This window comes from Canis aureus, chromosome 22 (genome assembly GCF_053574225.1).
Source record: "Canis aureus isolate CA01 chromosome 22, VMU_Caureus_v.1.0, whole genome shotgun sequence".
NCBI lineage: Eukaryota > Metazoa > Chordata > Mammalia > Carnivora > Canidae > Canis > Canis aureus.
Genome location: NC_135632.1, coordinates 14,053,464 through 14,071,791, shown reverse-complemented (window position 1 = coordinate 14,071,791; position 18,328 = coordinate 14,053,464). Strand labels below are relative to the sequence as shown.

The 18,328-nt window shown below is 43.5% G+C and overlaps 1 protein-coding gene and 1 long non-coding RNA gene across 5 annotated transcripts in view; one reads left to right on the top strand and one right to left on the bottom strand.

Moving 5' to 3' along the window:
- The window catches only part of LOC144293777 (uncharacterized), a 43,008-nt gene extending 25,273 nt beyond the window's left edge, over positions 1-17,735 (top strand). Inside the window, exons 2-5 of one of the 4 annotated variants that reach the window (XR_013361065.1) lie at positions 1,432-1,494; positions 5,755-6,672; positions 16,790-17,017; positions 17,571-17,735. This is a non-coding gene — a long non-coding RNA (uncharacterized LOC144293777). The other 3 variants (XR_013361069.1, XR_013361066.1, XR_013361067.1) reach the window with 3 other exon arrangements.
- On the bottom strand, positions 3,363-12,746 carry PAQR9 (progestin and adipoQ receptor family member 9). Its single transcript, XM_077864860.1, has 2 exons — positions 12,594-12,746; positions 3,363-12,221 (listed from the first exon to the last, which is right to left on the bottom strand). The coding sequence occupies exon 2, from the start codon at positions 12,065-12,067 to the stop codon at positions 10,934-10,936; it is 1,134 nt and encodes a 377-aa protein (XP_077720986.1). The 5' UTR covers positions 12,068-12,221; positions 12,594-12,746; the 3' UTR covers positions 3,363-10,933.
- Positions 17,736-18,328: the final 593 nt, after the last annotated feature.

The window sequence follows — 18,328 nt, the reverse complement described above, 5'->3', positions numbered from 1 at the left end:
TTGATTCTTTTCCTTGGCTGTGTCTGGTCTACTTAGGAGTCCCTCAAAGGCATTCTTCATTTCTGTCACAATGGTTTTGATTTCTGGCATTTATCTTTTATTCTTTTTTAGAATTTCCATCTCTTTGACTATAATTACCCATCTGTTCTTGCATGTTGTCTACCTTTTCCATTAGCATCATTGTTTGAAATTTCCAGTTTGATTTCCAACATCTTGCTTTATCTGAGTCTAGTTTTGATACTTGGTACGTCTCTTTAAACTATGTCTTTTTGCCTTTTAGTAGCTTTGTAATTTTTTTATTGAAAGCCAGACATGAGGGCAGCCCGGGTGGTTCAGCAGTTTAGTGCCTGCCTTCAGCCCAGGGCGTGATCCTGGAGTCCCAGGATTGAGTCCCGCATCGGGCTCCCTGCATGGAGCCTGCTTCTCCCTCTGCCTGTGTCTCTGCCTCTCTCTCCCCCTCTCTCTCTCTCTCTCTCTCTGTCTGTCTGTCTGTCTCTCATGAATAAATAAATAAAATGTTGTGTTAAAAAAAAAAAGAAAGAAAGCCAGACATGATGTATCAGGTAAAAGGAACCCAGTACTGGTTCCTACAGAAGCTTCTGCTTGTGGATTCCTAATGTGATAAGCTGTAATTCTCTGTATCCCCTGTGTGTCTCTCTAATTTGGAGGACAGCATTCTGCTCTGTCACCTGATTTCTCTGACAGATCTAAGAAGAGTTGTGGATTTTTTCACTTATTCAGCTTTATAATTGTTGTTAGCATACAGTGATAACTTCCAAGCTCCTTATTTGCCAGACCAGAAACTTGAAGTCCTTAGTTAATTCTTTTTAGCTGCAGAAAATGGAAACCTACTGGTTAGCTTACAGGGGAAAAAAATAATAAGAAAAAATTACTGAAAGCCATGGGATAGCTCTCAGAATTGCAAGAAGACATATGCAAGCAAGTTATGGAAAGTTCAGAATCTAGGGAAGCTCTGTGCTTGCAAGCCCACCTTGGCTCCCATGCCTGCTACCACCAGGGAGAGTAGTCCTACCAAGGTTAAGTGGGAGGAATTTTTCCTAAAAGGAAATTTAGGGTATGATTAGAAGAAACAGGGGGTACATAAAAGCACCTTTGTCCAGAGAATGAGGAAGCCAAGTAGTTGCTGAAGTTCTGGTTCAGTCTCCTAGAATTCCTATCCAATGTTATAATTCTGTCTTTAGTGAATTTTTAATTAGTAGGGGCTTAATCTCTATATGAAAATTATATGTAACTTTACTGATATGAGAATCCCACTGATTGTTGATGAGCCTTGTTAATTTAGACTTTTTTCACTTGACATACACCCTAACTATTCATGTTGTATTTGTTCACCTATATTAAGTCAACATTAAGGGAAAACAAATTTCTAGGTAATTCTCTTCCTAATGTTTCTTTTTTGTTTTGAAATAGAACCAAAGTCTCTGAAGAACTGCCTAATCCAGAACCTGCTTTGTCTTCCAAGGAAAATTAAAGGTAGAAAAAAATCAGAAGTCCAGCAGACTATCTGCCAATGATTAGACCTTTGGCTTCCCATGGCCAGAACTTCTGATCACCATCTTTTTCTGTTTGCCTGCTGTATCAACTAAGCTTCAGTTGCAGACAACAGAATCCATTCAACCTAGTTGGGGCTGAAAGAGATTTATTAACAGGTATGGGTTGGCTTATAAATTCACTGGAAGCATTGGAATAGGGTCAAGGTTGAGCTTTCTAGAACCAAAATTAGAATACCTCTCCTGTGAGTCAGAGCTGAAAGAAAGTGGCCCAATCAAGACTCTGACCAAGTCCTTAAAGTATACTAATGTAGATGGTCTGGCTCACACTTTTTTTTTTTTAAAGAAATCTCTACACCCAAAGTGGGGCTTGAGCTCATGACCCTGAGGCCACATGGTCTCCAGAGAGAGCCAGCCAGGCCCCCTGGTCTGGGTCACACTTTGAGAAAACTGACTGCAGATATGATCGGGGGGAAGAGAAGTCAGCAAAGGCAATTGTGAAACAGTAGCCCAAGAGATAGGAAGCAATCCAGAGAGTATGGGTCACAGAGGCCAAGGGAAGAGTTTCAGGAGAAGGAAATAGAAAACAGGATCTAAAAAATGTCCATCTGTCAAGAAGGAGGTTGTCGGAAATCGTGTAAGAACACTTCTAGTGAGATTAATGAAGCCAGAATGCAGTGAGTGAAGGAGTGAGTGGGAGGTATGAAAACAAAGACAGTGTACACCACTCTTGCAAAAAGCCTGGCTGTGAGGGTGGTGGTTGTTAGAGTGTGACATAGTGGGGAGAGGGTGACTTTCTTTATTTAGAAGATGGGAGATACTAGTGGTACATTTTTAAATGTTCGTAGGAAGAACCCTATTGAGTAGAAGTAGTTGAACATACAGGAGAACAATGCGTAATAATAGTGTGGTTGCTGAAGAGATGAAAAGTGGTAGGATGAGAGATTTGAGGAGTGGGAGGGAATGGGAAGGTCAGAGATATGAAATATCTACAGTGAAGAGGAGAGAAAGCAGTTTAGGCAACCCAGGAGGGTCACTGGGAAGCACAGAGTCCTAATCCACAGAAATTGGTGCTTTAAAAATGAAGTATTTCAAAGATCTAATATGCAGATCCTAAAATGTGGGACTGGCTGAGTGAAGGTGGGATGGGGACTGTGCAAATCTTGTTATATATGACTGGGAGGTTACCAAACCTTATGGACCAGTTAAGATACTTCTGATTATAAGCAATGAACACTTAAACTAGATTGTAAAATGAAGGGAATTTCTTGGCCCACCCAAGGATTTCTCACCAAAAGTGTGTAGCCTTCAGGCACAGATTGATCAAGGCTCCCTATGTGATTTACTCTAGTCAGCCCCATTCCATGTGTTGGCTTTCTTCTTATCCTAGCTTCCCTCTGGGTTACACTTAGCTTTCCTTGAGTTTACCTCACAGACCTTAATAACTGAAGCTGGATGTCCTTTGCTGGGATTATTTGGAACAGAGATACCATAAATCACATACATCATCATGGTTCTGGGACAGGCTGCACTGCACAGAAGTCCATGGACCACATGTGCCTTGAAATATGGGGAAGAGTAAGGAAAATTTTCATTATCTGGGCTTAAGTATTTTCTTAGAAGATACGGTTTCAAAGTAACTCCTGAATTTTCTTTCTCATTTAAATAAAATTGTAAAAATATACTAAGGATGTGTCTTCAGGACTCTCATTAGACACTTACATTCTTTCCTTCTACATGCTTATTTTTATAAAAAGGATGCTTTTTCTTGTCATGTGTATTAGTGTTATACATACTTACTATTGACTTAGGAATTGTTTGCTGAAAGCATACGAATACAGACCTAAACAATGTGCTTACAAATAATTTATTCTTACTTCATACATTTGTTTTTCAGCAAAAAATACATAATTACTTTATTAATATAGAATTCCATTTTCAAGACCATAAGGAACAAATATCTCAGAAAACCAAAATCATAGCAAACTATACAAGAGAATGAGTCACAATTTTGTTAGCTACATGCACAGAACAGATCAAAGTATCTATTTCTATAGATTTGTTTATCAGGTAATGTGGAATTATGATTAAATAATGCTTCTCTGGCAGAGTACACTATTGATTTGAAACCACATCGTAGTCCCTAATGGAAGTTCAGACATCCTGAGAAGCCTCTCTAGCCAGCTAAATACAGCTGTTTAGGATGTAGGTGATGGCTGGAGTCAGGTAGCCTAAGAAGAAGAATTAATTTAGCAAGCAGTGGGATCTTTCAGTTTCTTTCTTCATGCCTGCATTATCCTTTACTCTTTTCTCCCTCCATTATCACCATTAAATGAACTTAAAAAAAAAAAAAATACTGACACAAGGAGGTCTCTATTTGGTCACTGTGAAATCCTCCCTCTGCCTCTGACCTGAGGGAAAAAATGAGTATGGCCTTCAATTAATGCCCTTTACTGCAAAAGGGGACCTGCTGGTTGTACATTCTTGTAAATCTGAGCATAGTAATCATATTTAAATCCTTGGTTTGGAAATGAATGAACCTCGTAAGGCAGATGGTTTGACAAGGCCTAAATATATACATGGAATCCTTTTAGAAACCTTTTGTCTTCATGGCTGAGTTGTGGAAACCGAAGGCTTCCAGGGTGATGGGAATGGCCTGGGAGAAGGCTGAAATGAGGAGTTCAGAGCTACCACATGCTTTATGCAGATAAAAGAACAGCCGTGGGGTTGTCCCCAGCCCTGCAACACAGACAGCCTTTTCCTGGTCTGTGTAAGCAATGGCGTGGGACTCTATGCTCCTTTCCACTGCACGGAAGCGAGGAGCGCATGTCTGGGGCTGTACATTTTCCTGGCTATGTCACTCGCTGTGGTTATATCCTCATCAAAGTGAACTGTGCCTCATCCCTTTTTTGCTTGGTACTTAGTTGCTTAGTTAGAATAATTTTGCTCGTAGCCTCCATAAAAGAAAACCAACCCGGTAGAAAAGTAGACCTGTGCTAAGCCTTGCTGGGAGAGTGAATTTAATGAAGTTTCTAACTAGAATTTTTAAAAGACTTTTAATTTAGCCTTGTTACACACCTAGGACATATCTGACCTGTTTTCTTCATTTAAAAAAAAATGGGTTTTTACCCCTCTTTAAACTATACATTATTTACATTTTTAAAGACCTACAAGGCCTTTATCATTTGGGTAAGAGCTCTAGGTGATTAAACTCCCAGGACAAAGATGAGGCTTTCCAAAAAGCGCTGGTTCTCATCTATGTGCTAAGGCCTGTTTTTACAAACAAATTGCTATTATAAACTTTAAAATATAAAATTAGAATACCTCTTTAAAATGTTTTCCTATTAATTTTCTTTTTTTGCATCCAGCATATTAAAAACAGATTATGCTTTCTAACTAGAGATGGAACTGAAAGAAGAAATGAAATTAATGTGTGTCCCCATATTCCCCTCATCTAGAAACAAAGGTTTATTTACATGGTGTCCTTTCTCAATGTTGTGGGTGAGCTATGAGGAGCAGGGCAATTTCTACAGCATGGTTAAATAACCATCTGAAGACCCGTCCACTCCTACTCGAGTGCTTATTGCATGTTTTAGGTGGAGCTGTAAGGCATGAGAAAGGTGGCCTGCCACATTTACACATTTGAGAATAATTCTGCACATTCAAGAAATATTCCTTGAGGAATGCCACGTTTGGAATAGCTTTCAGAAATTGTTCAAGAACAAAAATATTAAGGATCATGTATAACAATCAGAAGCACAATACATTGGGGAACATTTTCAAAAGCCCAAACAAAAGGCTGTTTTCCATTGAGCTAAATAGTAAATAAGTGATCATTTTTGCATACAAGGATGTGCTCAGAGCTTTCAAAAGTCACATCCTGCCACAGTTAACAACCAAACCAGCATTCTCGGCCTCTGACCTATAAATAAACACTCTAATTCTGCAACTTGCTCACAGATCCTTAAGAAGCTATTCTAAAACACAAAAAAAAAAGCCTACAAACTGGTTAGAAATCTGCAAATCAGAAATGCAATACATCTGTCCTTTGGAAACAACGGCAAAAATTTGTATTAGATTTTTGGAATAGTAACTAAGGAGAATTGATATTCATTTTCACAATTAAAAAATAATTATTCATACTATTGAAGAAGGAATAAAACCTTCAGCGGGAAGGTGCGTGGCCTATCACATTGAAATACAATAGTGCTCAGCTTAACCAATGAACGCTTTCTTTTTTCAGTTTGTCTAGGCTTGTTCGCTTTTCGTCAGGCGATTTATTTCAGAGGATATTGGCAATCCTTCAAAGAAATGATGCAAAAGGTGATTTACAATTGGCTGGTGTTATCCCCTAATGCCTTTGTGCCTTATGTCCTAATTTTATGGAAACAAATTAAGGACATTAAGCCAGAGGTAAGAGTACTACTCAAAATATACCTTGGCACTAGTGCTCAGGTCAAAAGCTACAGGATGTGGTTAGGCTGCCAAATAGAATTCCTTGCCTGTCCATTTGAGTGCTAACACCATAGGAGTTCACATGCTTTTCTAGGGACAAAATTTAAAACTCAGGAGAGACTGTCCACAGTTGAACTTGAGTCCCATTCTGTTTGAATCTAATCCTCTTTGTTCTCCCCCTGCTTATGCCTTCTTCCTGTCTTTTTCACATCTGATAATTTTTAAAAGTAATTTCCTCCAAGTAATTTTTCCTAAAACATGTTTTATAGATTACAACATAAAGACCTTAAGAGAGAAAAAAGGCTAAAGAACATTAGTTAATCTTTGGAGATTTAAGCTCCTATTTTTAAAACTTAAGTATGCTATCTATGACATTCAGACACTTACTGACATCACAGTTTAGGCACTTTGGATGAACCTTGTTTCATTGATGACATGAATACTATTAACCTCCTAAAAAGTGGTGGTTATTAGCATCTCTATTAATTAGTAGTGATAAAATTTTCAACTCTCTCCATGTAATATGCCTGCTTACTTTCACCTCGCATTGTACATTAAATTTTCTAGTTATTTTTAGCCATCAAATTCACGTCGGCCTAGGAGCAGACAGGAAAAAGAAAAAGAAAGAAAGAAGGAAAGAAAGAAAGAACAAAAGAAAGAAAGAAAAAAGAAAGAACGAACGAATGAACGAATGAACTGATTCTGGGTAAGTTAGCATGTTAATTGAAATAAGATTCTATGCGTTGCTACCATTCTAACAGAAAGGAGAAAAGAACCGAACTCAGTGGCTTGAGACGTTCTGCTGTGGCCAAGGTCAGAGTATGGTCCCCCGCCAGAGGGCTCTCTGGTGTTCCTCTGTTTCACCAGCAGACAAATGGGTAACAGCTGGAATAATATGGATCCTCGCCCAAAGTCTCACATGCAATAGGTGCTCAATGATCACTAAAAGGGTTACATGGACAAATGTGGAAATTGACTCAAAGGATACTGACCGTGAAGTCAGCAGTGGCAGACTTCAACAGATGAAGAACAATCCAAGATGATAAAAACTATTTAGTACCTAGTAACATTTTGGATAAGATTTGTAATCTAAGTTCAAGGATAACCACGTCTCACTTTGCTCTGTTTTACAACGATAAATTATGTATCTATATAGATAAAATAGATATTATATCATAGATATATAACTACGGAGACACACATCTCCAGTTAGTGTCTGTGTGCCTGACCAGGCATCATAGCTATGCAAACTGGCGAATACAATTGAGCACACAACCATCCCCGTATCCTAATGCCAGTTTGACAACTTGATTCTGTCGCCTTGGTATAACCTAGAAATGAAGAGGGTTCCTATACCTGCCTCTTACTCTTCTAGCTTTGTGCAGATTCACTAAATAGAGTTGTGAAGAAATCTGAAGGTAGCAATCCCTCTTTATTATTGCTGTGAGCCCTCAGAGTCAGCACCAAATTAGAAAAAAATTATAAAAAATCACCTCCATCCCCCCAGTTTTGCATTCTTAGATATGATTCCCCTGGAGGGGCATGACAAACTAGGCTAAATGGTTTTTAACTGCAAACACTTACGGGCAGGATTTATGAATGGAAACATGTGAAGGCCAATCTGGCCAGCTCTGAAGCCCCATACTTTCTTCCTGGGCTATTTATAGAAAGCGTATGGCCAGTGGAAAAGATCGAGTTTATTTTTACGAGCCAGTCATGACATGACCAAGAAACTCAAATCTATCTGGGAAGGTCATTCCTTTCACCTGAGGGTGCAGCTGCAAGGACAGGGGAGAAAGGAACCCCTTTTAACCAACTAACTCAGCTGAGTCAACCCCAGAGGCCAACCCACAGGGTGACAGGCTCCAAAGTCAAACACCTTCGCTTCCCAGGCATGAGTGCATGACGCTGCTCCTTGAGATGTCATCTAGATCATGACTAACAAGTAAAAATAAAATGCATTACATAATATGCTTCAAAATTCCACTGCCAAAATAGGTTTTACAGAGATAATGGAGTACATTCTTATTTATCATTTGTCCTACATTTCAAGCAGCTGAACACAATACAGTAAAACTGAATTCTAACGGATGTGGCAAAATGGAGAATGTGAAAAAATATTTTTCAAGATATTTTATTCTCATTGCTGTATTACCCCTGAAATATGTAATAATATACCTGGCTAGTTCCATGCAAATGGAGACTGAGTAAATATCTGCTGATTCCAAAATATCATCATTTATCTGGGCAGAAATCTCATAAAATTTAGCAAATAACATACATAGTTTCATAAATCATCCCTGGTCCTCTATAGCATATATGGTATCTATCTGCAAATAGGAAGTGAAGCCAAACCACTGTTTTCAGCTGGAAGGTCCTTTTGTCAATGTTATTTGTGGTATATAAGAACTAAGACGGAATGGGAGAAAGGAAAATGGAGGAAGGAAAAGGCAAAGGGAAGGGAAGTGAGTCCTCATTCTCCCTGGGGCATACTGAGTCTGAAAACTTTGAGGGAAAAAGTGTGTCACTTCACTGGGCTCATGCATCATAATCACTTGAAAATGATATGGGTATAATTTTATCCTTAAGTGGCCTCTGCTTAAGGACAAAGACACAGGGCAAGAAGGGAATTCTGTAGACCTAGAAGATTTCCAACAAAAAATTTAAAATGACAAATACAGGGTTTATTTTTCGTTCTCAAACTCCTGGACCCTTTACAGAATTCTGTCCCTCGGACACTTGCTTCTGAAAGGGGAGGTCCCATTTTACAAGGAAGCTAGCAAACACTCCTCAACCTGTTTTCTCTAGCTTCCAAACCAACCTTCTTTGGGGCTCTAGAAGAGACAACAGTGACATGCAAATAAGTTTGCATATCCTGATTTCCACAGTTGTCCTTGAATACGCGCACTGAGCTAAGTTACAGCTGAGGAATGACACCTGTGCTAGGCACAAATTCTCAGCCTCTATCACCTAATGGGAATCTCCTTGCACTTTGCAAAAGATTAGATACTAACACCCATCAGCAAATGTGCAAAGCGTATTTACGATCCCATTACGAGGTTCCAAATTAAATATAGACATATGAACTTCTGTGTGCAAATTAACGCACAAGGATACTGGTTCCTCCAGAGAATTGTGCCAAGCCTCTCTGTTTAAAAATACAGTAGAGATTAAAAGCATACACAAAAACAGCAATCTTTTTAGGAGTTCCAGCCTACCAGTGCTGAGGTAAGTGTTCATCTACCTTATGTGCTTGATCTAAATTATACTATGAAGTCAAGACTCCCCATTCAATGACTTATTTGGCTCCTAACCAAAAGGACTTGTCAGGAAGTGTGGTAAGTTAAATTATATAAGCCACCTCAGTGGTTTGTGTTAATCTAGAGTTGTTATCTCAAATACAGGTTATCGCTTGTGAGAAATGTCTTAAATAACATTGGCCAATGTGGTCATTAGAAAGTATCTCAGGAAGACATCTTCTAACTTGTCCATGATTTAGGGTGACTGCCACTCATTTCCATAGTGTGGATCCAAATGAGACTTCAATGTTTTAACTATGCTAAGGTAATGTTGTTTAGCTCAACATTTTCAGTTATAATTCAAGTAATATGCTCCTGACTTTCATAATATAACTGCCTCAGTTATTCCTGAATATTGTATTTTTAAGCAAGGATAAATGGCATTGGTCTAGGACAGTGTCCTCTCACCTTCCCCGATGCCTGCATTAGGAACCACAGCCACATTAGTGGGTTGGCTCCTTTTCTTAGAGAAGCCAAATGCTCTGCATGTCCTGGTAAGCTACTTCCAGTCCAAAATTTTAAAACCAACACCATCTTCCTTCCCTCCTGGGTGGAATGTTAGACCCTGATTTACAGTAAAATAAGAAAAGCTTATTCTTACTGCTCTCTCCATGCACAAACTATGTCTGAGGACCAGTCATTTGGGCATTGCTTCAAAAGGCACATTTATTCCAGTGGCAATTTAAATAAGTAGAGAACGAAAGAATTAAATTAAAAACAAAAAAAAATGGGTTTTGTGGAATATATTAAAGTAAATTGGAATCCGAGATGTATACAAACCACTGAGCTCCTCAACAATAGTTTAACCAGAGTCCCTAAGGTAGAATAATTCACAGTTGTATCATAACACACATAAGCCTTCAGAAAATACTGTTTAAGAAAAGTAGTTGAGAATTCTCAAGCAGCTTGCCCTGATGTCCAGTTCAAGTGTATGCAATGCAGAAGGGCCGCAAGATTCAAAACTATGTAACAAAGACAATTCAGTGCATATCACAGGCTTCGATAAATTATGAAAAATCGTTGTATATATTACTATTTAAATAACATCGGAGAAACATTTTGAAATAATTAATTAGTGTTCACATACCATGCATTTTCTAGCAGGTTAAGCCCTGGGTTTGTGTCTTTGTGCCCATTTCCTACAAAGCTCCATTCTTTTTTTTTTTTTTTTTTAACAAATCCAAGCATTCCTCAGAATGAAATGGAAGTACCCAAGGATTTTGTCTACTTACCCTCTTTACTGCATACCTGACCTCACAAGGACTACTTGTCATTACCACCGGCACAGAAGACGACTGGAAAACCAAACTGTATGGGGTTTTATTTGGGATTTTAGTCGCTCCTTTTGAAAAAACAAAAACAAAAACAAAAACAAAAACAAAAACCCTGGATGTCAGAGACACCACCCAAATTTTTTCCACGGGCGAGAACCAGTGGCTCTGTCCCTCTTGCTTGAGACATCCCTCTTTTCAAAAGCCCCAAGTGCACTGAGACACCCCCCCTTTCCACTCCCCCTTGTCACATTCGGCTTTTTCCCTGTGGTTTTGCAGCACCTTCCTGGAGCAAAGAAGGAGACACAACAAAACTTGAAAACAAACCAACAACAGCAACAACAGAAACTCCAAAGGAATAGGCGGGCGGACCAGCAGCCTCCTCCAAGGCGGAGGTTCACTTTTTGCTGCAGGATTCGGCGCTGTTTAGGAACTTCTTGATGACCAGCCCGAGGCAGACCACCAGGAGCAGCATGTAGCCCACCGTGCCAGAGAAGGTGGGGGCCGCCGGCGGCGCCTCGAGGAACTGGCGCAGGCCCTCCTCCACGTAGTACACCTGGTCGTAGATGCTGAGGAACGTGAATATGTGGAAGAGCTGGTGGCTGTGGCCAATTATGTCGAAGAGGCCTGGATGGATGCGCTCGGGGATCTTGCTCACGTTGAAGAAGGCGGCCACCACCAGCCAGAAGTAGCGACGGTAGAAGTGCACGAAGAGCGTGGGGTTCTCGCCGCGCAGGTCGAAGAGCCAGCTCTCGAGCATGATGGGGCAGGCCATGCTGAGCGGCATGACGAACACGAAGGTGCGCAGCGCGAACGGGTAGGAGCACCAGTCGGTGCGGCTCTTGCAGCAGGCCACGGTGCAGGCCACGGCCAGCACGAAGGCCACGGGCAGCACGAGCGCGCGGTAGGCGGCGATGAGGCGCGTGCAGTCCACGTGCCAGCCCAGGCGCTGCTGCACATACGGCGTCATCACCCGGGCGTCCAGCAAGCTCAGGCCCGGCAGCAGGTAGTAGTAGTAGGCCACGGTGCTGCCGAAGCCGTAGTAGCTGATGGACGCGTAGTCCAGGTAGAAGAAGGCGGCGCGCAGGCGCAGCGACAGGCAGCTGAACACGTGCGCCGTGCAGCTCATGGCGAAGGTCAGCAGCACGCCCGACGCGTAGCACCACAGCGGCAGCAGCCACGGGTGATGGAAGGGCACGTCCCGGCCGCTCAGGAAGAACAGGCGGCAGAACTTGCTCAGGAACAGCAGCAGCGGGATGAAGTGCGTCCAGAAGTTGAGCGTCTCGTTGGTGGGCTTCAGCACCGAGGCCAGGCACTCCTGCGCCGTGCACGGCAGCCGCCGGTAGCCCGACAGGATGAAGCACTCGACGAAGTCGTCGGGCACCTCGTCCCAGCGCAGCAGCGGCTTGGCCGAGGCCAGGGGCTCCGCGGCGGCGGAGGGGTGGGGACGCGGGCCGGCCTCCGAGGCCGCGGCGGTCGCGGCCGGCGGCCCCTTCGTGCCGGCGCCCCGGGGCTGCAGGCGCCGCGCCATGGTGCCCGGGGCCCGGCTAGGGCGCGCACAGGCGACCTCTGGCGCCCGCCCCCGCGCGCCCGGCAGCCCCCGCCGGCCGCCGTCGGAGCCTTTGTGCGCGCGCCGGGGGCGTCGCTGCAGATTCCAGAGAAGACCTGAGCCCGAGCAGCCGTTCCTGGGGAGGAAAAAAAAGAAAAAGAATAATAAATACAAAAATAATAATAATCAGGTCCTGAGCGGCGCAGCGGCTGGCAGCGGCGCGCGGGCTCGGCGGCCCCTCCGCCAGGCTCCGTGCTTCGGGCTCGGGCCGCCCGCGCTGCGGCAGCGACAGCGGCGGACTGCGGCGGCGGCGCTGCTGCGGTGACTGGGCATCGCCCGGTGCGGGCGCAGCCGCCGCCGCCGCCGCCGCCGCCGCCGCCGCCGCCGCCCCCGGAGCGGGAGGCGGGGATGGAGGAGCCTAGCGCTGGAGGGCGGGCGGGGGCCTCCCCGGCTAGGGTTTCGCGGCCGCCTCGGGGGATAGGGTTGTCCCCGGGCTCGGGTTCCGTACCATCCCCCCTCCTCGGGCCGCAGGGGCCCCAGCGGGCCCGTAAGTGACTGATGTGGGGGCCAAAGGCTGCGCCAGCGACTGGGCTGCGCCCGCCGAGGGCCAGGGTCGACGCCCGGGTTCGAAGCCCGACAGCCCCGCGGGCGTTCCGAGCGACACTGGGCTGCGGCGTTCGCGGGGGGCGGGGGGCGGGGGGCGGGGAGGCCGGGGGGAGCGCGCCTGGCGGGCGCGAGCCTGCGCCGGGCGGACGGATGCGCCAACAGTCATCTAAGGGGGTGGCGGGCGCCGGGGCGCGCCGGGAGCCGGGGGCCTTTGACACGGCGTCCGGATCAGAGTCGTGTCACGGTCAGACCCCCGAGGACGCTCCCGTCTCTCCGAGCCGGCGGTGCGAGCGCGCGCCTGCGCCCCGGTGCGCGGGGCTCTCCGCCCGCGCGATCACAGCCCCAGGTTGTCCCTGCGTCCAGCGGTTCCTCAGGTGCGTCACTAACCTCCTCCGCTCCGTGCGGGTCCGGGCCCAACGCACCGTTCCCACGCGGGACTCCGGGCGCGCTCACCCAGCGTCGTGCTCTTGTGTCTTTAACTCGGACTCTGGTTTGGAGCCAAAGTCCAACAACTCAGGGCGGACTGTTCAAACTCCACGTTTTAGTGAAAAATTTCAGGCGAAGACCGGGCGATTCAAGAACGCCTCGAACCAGCCGGAGAATTGATTGCGGAGGAGTTGCCCAGCAGAGCTGTGCCTGAGCCCAGGGCCGATGGCAGCGCGGGGCGTCGAGGAGGGAGGGCTTCAGGGAGGAGGTGCGTTCTAGCACGAAATGGAAAGAGAACCAAGACGAGTTCGTAGAGACTAGGAGGTGGGGGGTGGCTTGGAAAGGGCTTATGCATAATTAACCAGAAGTACCTGGCAGGCTAGGTTGGGTGGATGGAGGCCAGAAGAAAGGGAGGCTCAATATGGACACGGTAGTGATGCACTGCGGTGTGAAAGAAAACTTGCCCTTTGAGCTTTGTCAAAGGAGGGACTTAAAAAAAAACCTGTCTGCTCTAAAACGTTTACCGATTCACAGAAGTTTCTCTTAGTGATGCCCTGGGAGTGAGACTGAATCTAACTTACATCACTGACCTGAGCTCATTTTAAAGGGACCAGGCACTGTTCCAAGTGCTTCACAGTTTTAAAATCTTTTAGGTAGTATTATTATTTTGTGCATTTTGCAGACTGGGAAATGGAGGCGTCACGGCCGTAAGTAAGGTGCCCAGTTGGTAGAAGGGAGATTTGAACTCCGGCAAGCTGCTGCTGGATCTCACGTACTTAAACCAGAACATCCGACCTGCCTTGCACAAAGGGAACAGTAGGGAAGGGCAGGCTGATTTAGGTAAAGGCTTTCATTTTCATTTATAAATGAAAGGCTACCTTCCTCACCAGGGCAAATCCTACAAGTAGGTCAAGGAAGATTTACTTAGCAGTGGCTTAAGAAGGACTTAAATTATTGATAAGACTTATTTATAACTGAGAATTCAATGTTTTAAATGTCTAGAATTACTTAAAGGTATCAGAAACATTCTCTATAGAGGTTTCAGCCTTCTGTCTAAAAACACGTTTCCACTAGTAGCTGACTTAGCAAACTCTTACACAATTAGGCCAGAGGTACACTTCAGTCTTGTGCCTTCCTTAATTATCACCAATTCCTGATTAATGAATGAGATTTTTGCTGTAGTTACCCAATTACTGCTTTGTTTTAAATATTTTCTGTTTTTCCACTGTCTGTAGTCTTAATGTTTTAAAACAAGTTAAAGCAACCTTCCTTTAACATCTGAGTTAAAGACTCATTTAAAGGGATTAAGATTTAGACATTTATAAATCAATCCTGGGAATGAATAACTTGAATCTAGGGCAGAGTAGGAAAAAGACTTTCATGTTCTCTTTGGACTCCACAAACAATCTAAGCTGTAGCCTGTAAAAAATGTTGATCCAATAATAACTTCCATATTTACCAATCTTTTAGTTGCATAATCAGTTCACTTAACTGGAGAAAATAGAATAGCTCACATTGAAATAATGGAATTGACTGTAAATTGTAAAAATTCTAGTTAGATAAAATAATGTTTATAACTGAGTGGTGAGATTGGCTATAATAAAATATAATGTTCTTTCAAACCGTGTTTTACAAAATTTTTTTTCAAAAAAAAATCTGAAATCTAACCTGCAGAAAGTCTTTGTGATTTCTGCTTTTCTCTTTTCTCTTCCATCTCCCATTCCACATGAGGCACAACTAATTACATGGAGTGGTGTCGTGAAACCTCTTTTGCTGCTAACCCAACAGCTGTCTTAACAAAGCCAAGTAAATAAGATCTAAGGAAACAGCAAAGCTGACCTAACTTATTAGAAAAAAAAAACAACAACAACAAACCGAGTCCAGCATTATGACTTTTCCATATTTACTACCAATCTATAGAGTTAATTTTTAAAGTTTTGAGTTGTAAAAATGTGTCCCCCAAATCCTATCCAGGCTAGGTTTTGTAGTTTAACTTTTTGTAGTTTAACTACTTTTTGTAGTTTAACTCTGAGCTAACTGCCTCTTGTCAGTGAGAACCACGCTTGCACCCCATGGGCTTGGCTAACCTGATAGGAGGGGCAGGCTGGCTACCATTCCCTGAAGGTTCACTGGGAGATAAGGCATCTCTAAAGTAAGTAACCAGGACTATCAAGTTCTTGACAAGAAGAATAAAAAAAATATTACGTTGGAATGCCGGTACCAGTGTTTAGAGGCAGAAACCAGCTAGTTGTCCCAATGGAAAGCTTGTCAAACCAAGACCACAAATGTTTTTGTAGTTCTGTGGAGGTTCTGTATTTTTGGGTGCTGTGGAGGCTCTGTATTTTGGGTGCTCTGTATTTTTCGACTGCAGAATGCAATCATATAAGGGAACTGTAGCAAACTGGAAAAATGTTTTTTCCCCATGTGATTTGCTTTGGTGATGTTGTTACGGACTGATTTATAGGTTTATTTGTGTTTCTCTCTACAGTCAGAAGATGAAGCATATATAAAAACTCCATAGCGAATTTGATGTGCTCTGATAGCTGTTTGTAAAGCCCACGAGGGGGAAAAATACTGTGATATTTGCTAACAGTATACCTGTTCTTGCAAGAAATGATTTTTTTCCTACTCTAGTTTTTAGCCCAAACCAATCAACCTACCACACAAACCCCACAGTGGTCCCAGTGCTTCATTGTACTCAGGACTCCGTATAAAGAGAACTCTGTAAGGGCAGCCCGGGTAACTCAGCGGTTTAGCACGGCCTTCAGTCCAGAGTGTGATCCTGGAGACCCGGGATCGAGTCCCACGTCGGGCTCCCTGGATGGAGCCTGCTTCTCCCTCTGCCTGTGTCTCTGTCTCTGTCTCTGTCTCTCTCTCTCTCTCTGTGTCTCTCATGAATAAATAAATAAAATCTTAAAAAAAAAGGAGAACTCTGTAAAGATCATTCCCTCTCCTCATAACAAAGTAAACAAAGTACTTGCCTTTCTCCAAATTGAAAACAGTCCTAATGTTATTACCCAAACTCTTCCAGGTCAGATATGGTCACTACCAGATTGTAGAGTCTGAGCTTCCTAATGGTGCAGAAACCATCTGGCAGTGGCATCAGGTGTAACTATGGCAACCTTGGAAGAAAAGTACAGTCTGAAGGCCAGGCAGAAGGCTGGAAGCTAGAGAGAGAGTGGTGGGGACACTGAGTTCTTATCTGGCACTATTCCTGCCTATTCCCTGACATGGTGACAGGGTTCTCTTTTGAAGAAAAGCAGAAGGAGACTGGCAGAGGGTGTTTTTCCCTTTTGAGGTTCTATGCGGGGTGGGGGGTGACAACACCTTACTCCCCTGTCTCCCACAAGTTCACCTGTTCTGTACTTCTGGTCCCCAACGTGGGGTGCACAAGAACACTGATTAGGGTGAAGAATAAAATATTACACCTTCTGTTTCAAAATCCTATTTGATGTCTATACTCTGTGAAGGTTTTATGCTATACTTACTGTGTGATATACTTATGATATACATATGTAGTATATACTACGTGGAAGTAATTTATAAATAACATGTTGGGGCACAGGGAGGGTCAAGAGCCTTTCCTGATAAGGATATGCCATTATGCTATTGAGTTGTGCTGTATGGTCCATGCCTCTTGTTTGTCCAGCTTGCTTCCATTCCCTCTCCCAGGTCTAGGATGGACTCCCCTTTCCTGCTTCTGAGTCACTGGGAATCGTGTTTGGAGGTCTCCATCTGTCACCCAGCAGTCCCGAAGGAAGCGGTGACCATACCTGCCCACGCCTTCAGTCCCTCCTGCAGCTTCCCTAAGCTAAGATGGTCATCTCCTTTCTGGAGTTATTTCTCCCAACTCTGCCCTTCCTGTTTCCTAGCTAGAGCCTATATTGTCTTTCCATAAAGGTGTTACATTTACATGTTCTATTCATCCCAATTCAGAGTTACCCTTTGGGTAAGAGACTGTCATAGGCCGTTGGCTTGCTTTTGAGAGGGCCTTTGAGGTAGCATTCATTAACTTGAGAAAGAGTTATACAAGCATGTAAGATAGATTATTGAGTTCTTGCTCCTCATTCTTTGGAACACAGTGCTTTGCACGTGCTAAGCAGTCACCGTGTATTTGTGGTTGGAGAAATTTTTTTCAGTACTGTAAGCCTATAAAAGGCTAGAACTTAGAATCCTAGAATCTTAGAATAGGGACGTCACATAATCCTGTGAGTTAGTCACCCAGTCCAACCATCTTCCCCTTAATGATAGTCTGAATACATATACTGTGTTCAGGTACTGGGATAGGCGGTTTACATACATTAGCTCTAATTCTCAGAATACTCTTTGCAAGATAAATCCAAACTACCCCATTTTCAGACAAGAGCGCAGAGGCTCAGAGATGTTCAGCTGTTGGGTGGCAAAGCCAGAGTCAAACTTCGTTATTCCAAACCTCCTACTCTTTCCTTTACAGGGTGCGTTTTCCTGAGAGGCTATTGCATAGCCAGCTTTGATGAACATCTCCAGTAAAGGGACTTACTACCTCACATAGCCATAGTTGTTGTTGAAAACTTTGTTAATAATTAAATGAGCACGACTGATGAGAATAAACCACTGTTGCATCGTGGCTCAATGCTCAGCCGTAAGTGTTATTGAATGTGGTTACTAACTGGATCTGGTTAGAAAGTCCCTGAAAAGAACGATGCCAAATAAGGCATGTGTGCATGCAGTATGTGACAGATTAGGCATGGCTGGAAGGTACATTTCATATAAAGAGCATTTTTCTACAAACAAATAACATCTGTTGTTACCACGGGGCTTGCCATACCCTACATCTCTGTAAAGAGGCAAATAGCCAGTTCCATGATTTCATAGATGATCCTTGCATTTAGCATAATATTATTGATTTTACAATGGATTCATATAGAAAGGAAAATATTCTGCTATATCATTGCATACTTAACATCAAGGCATCTCAGTTGGCTCTGTTTGGGCCTCAAGCTCACTTGCCATAGTTCCATTTTGTTTTTTCCCCCTCTTAAAAATTAAAATAAAAATCTTTATTGAGGTATAATTGACATACAACATTATATTAGTTTCAGGTATACAAAGAATAATTCAGTATTTGTATGTATTGGGAATTAAGTCTACTTAACATTGGTCACCATACGTAGTTATAAACAATTTTTTCTTATGATGAGGACTTCTAAGTTTGTCTTATCACATACTTTC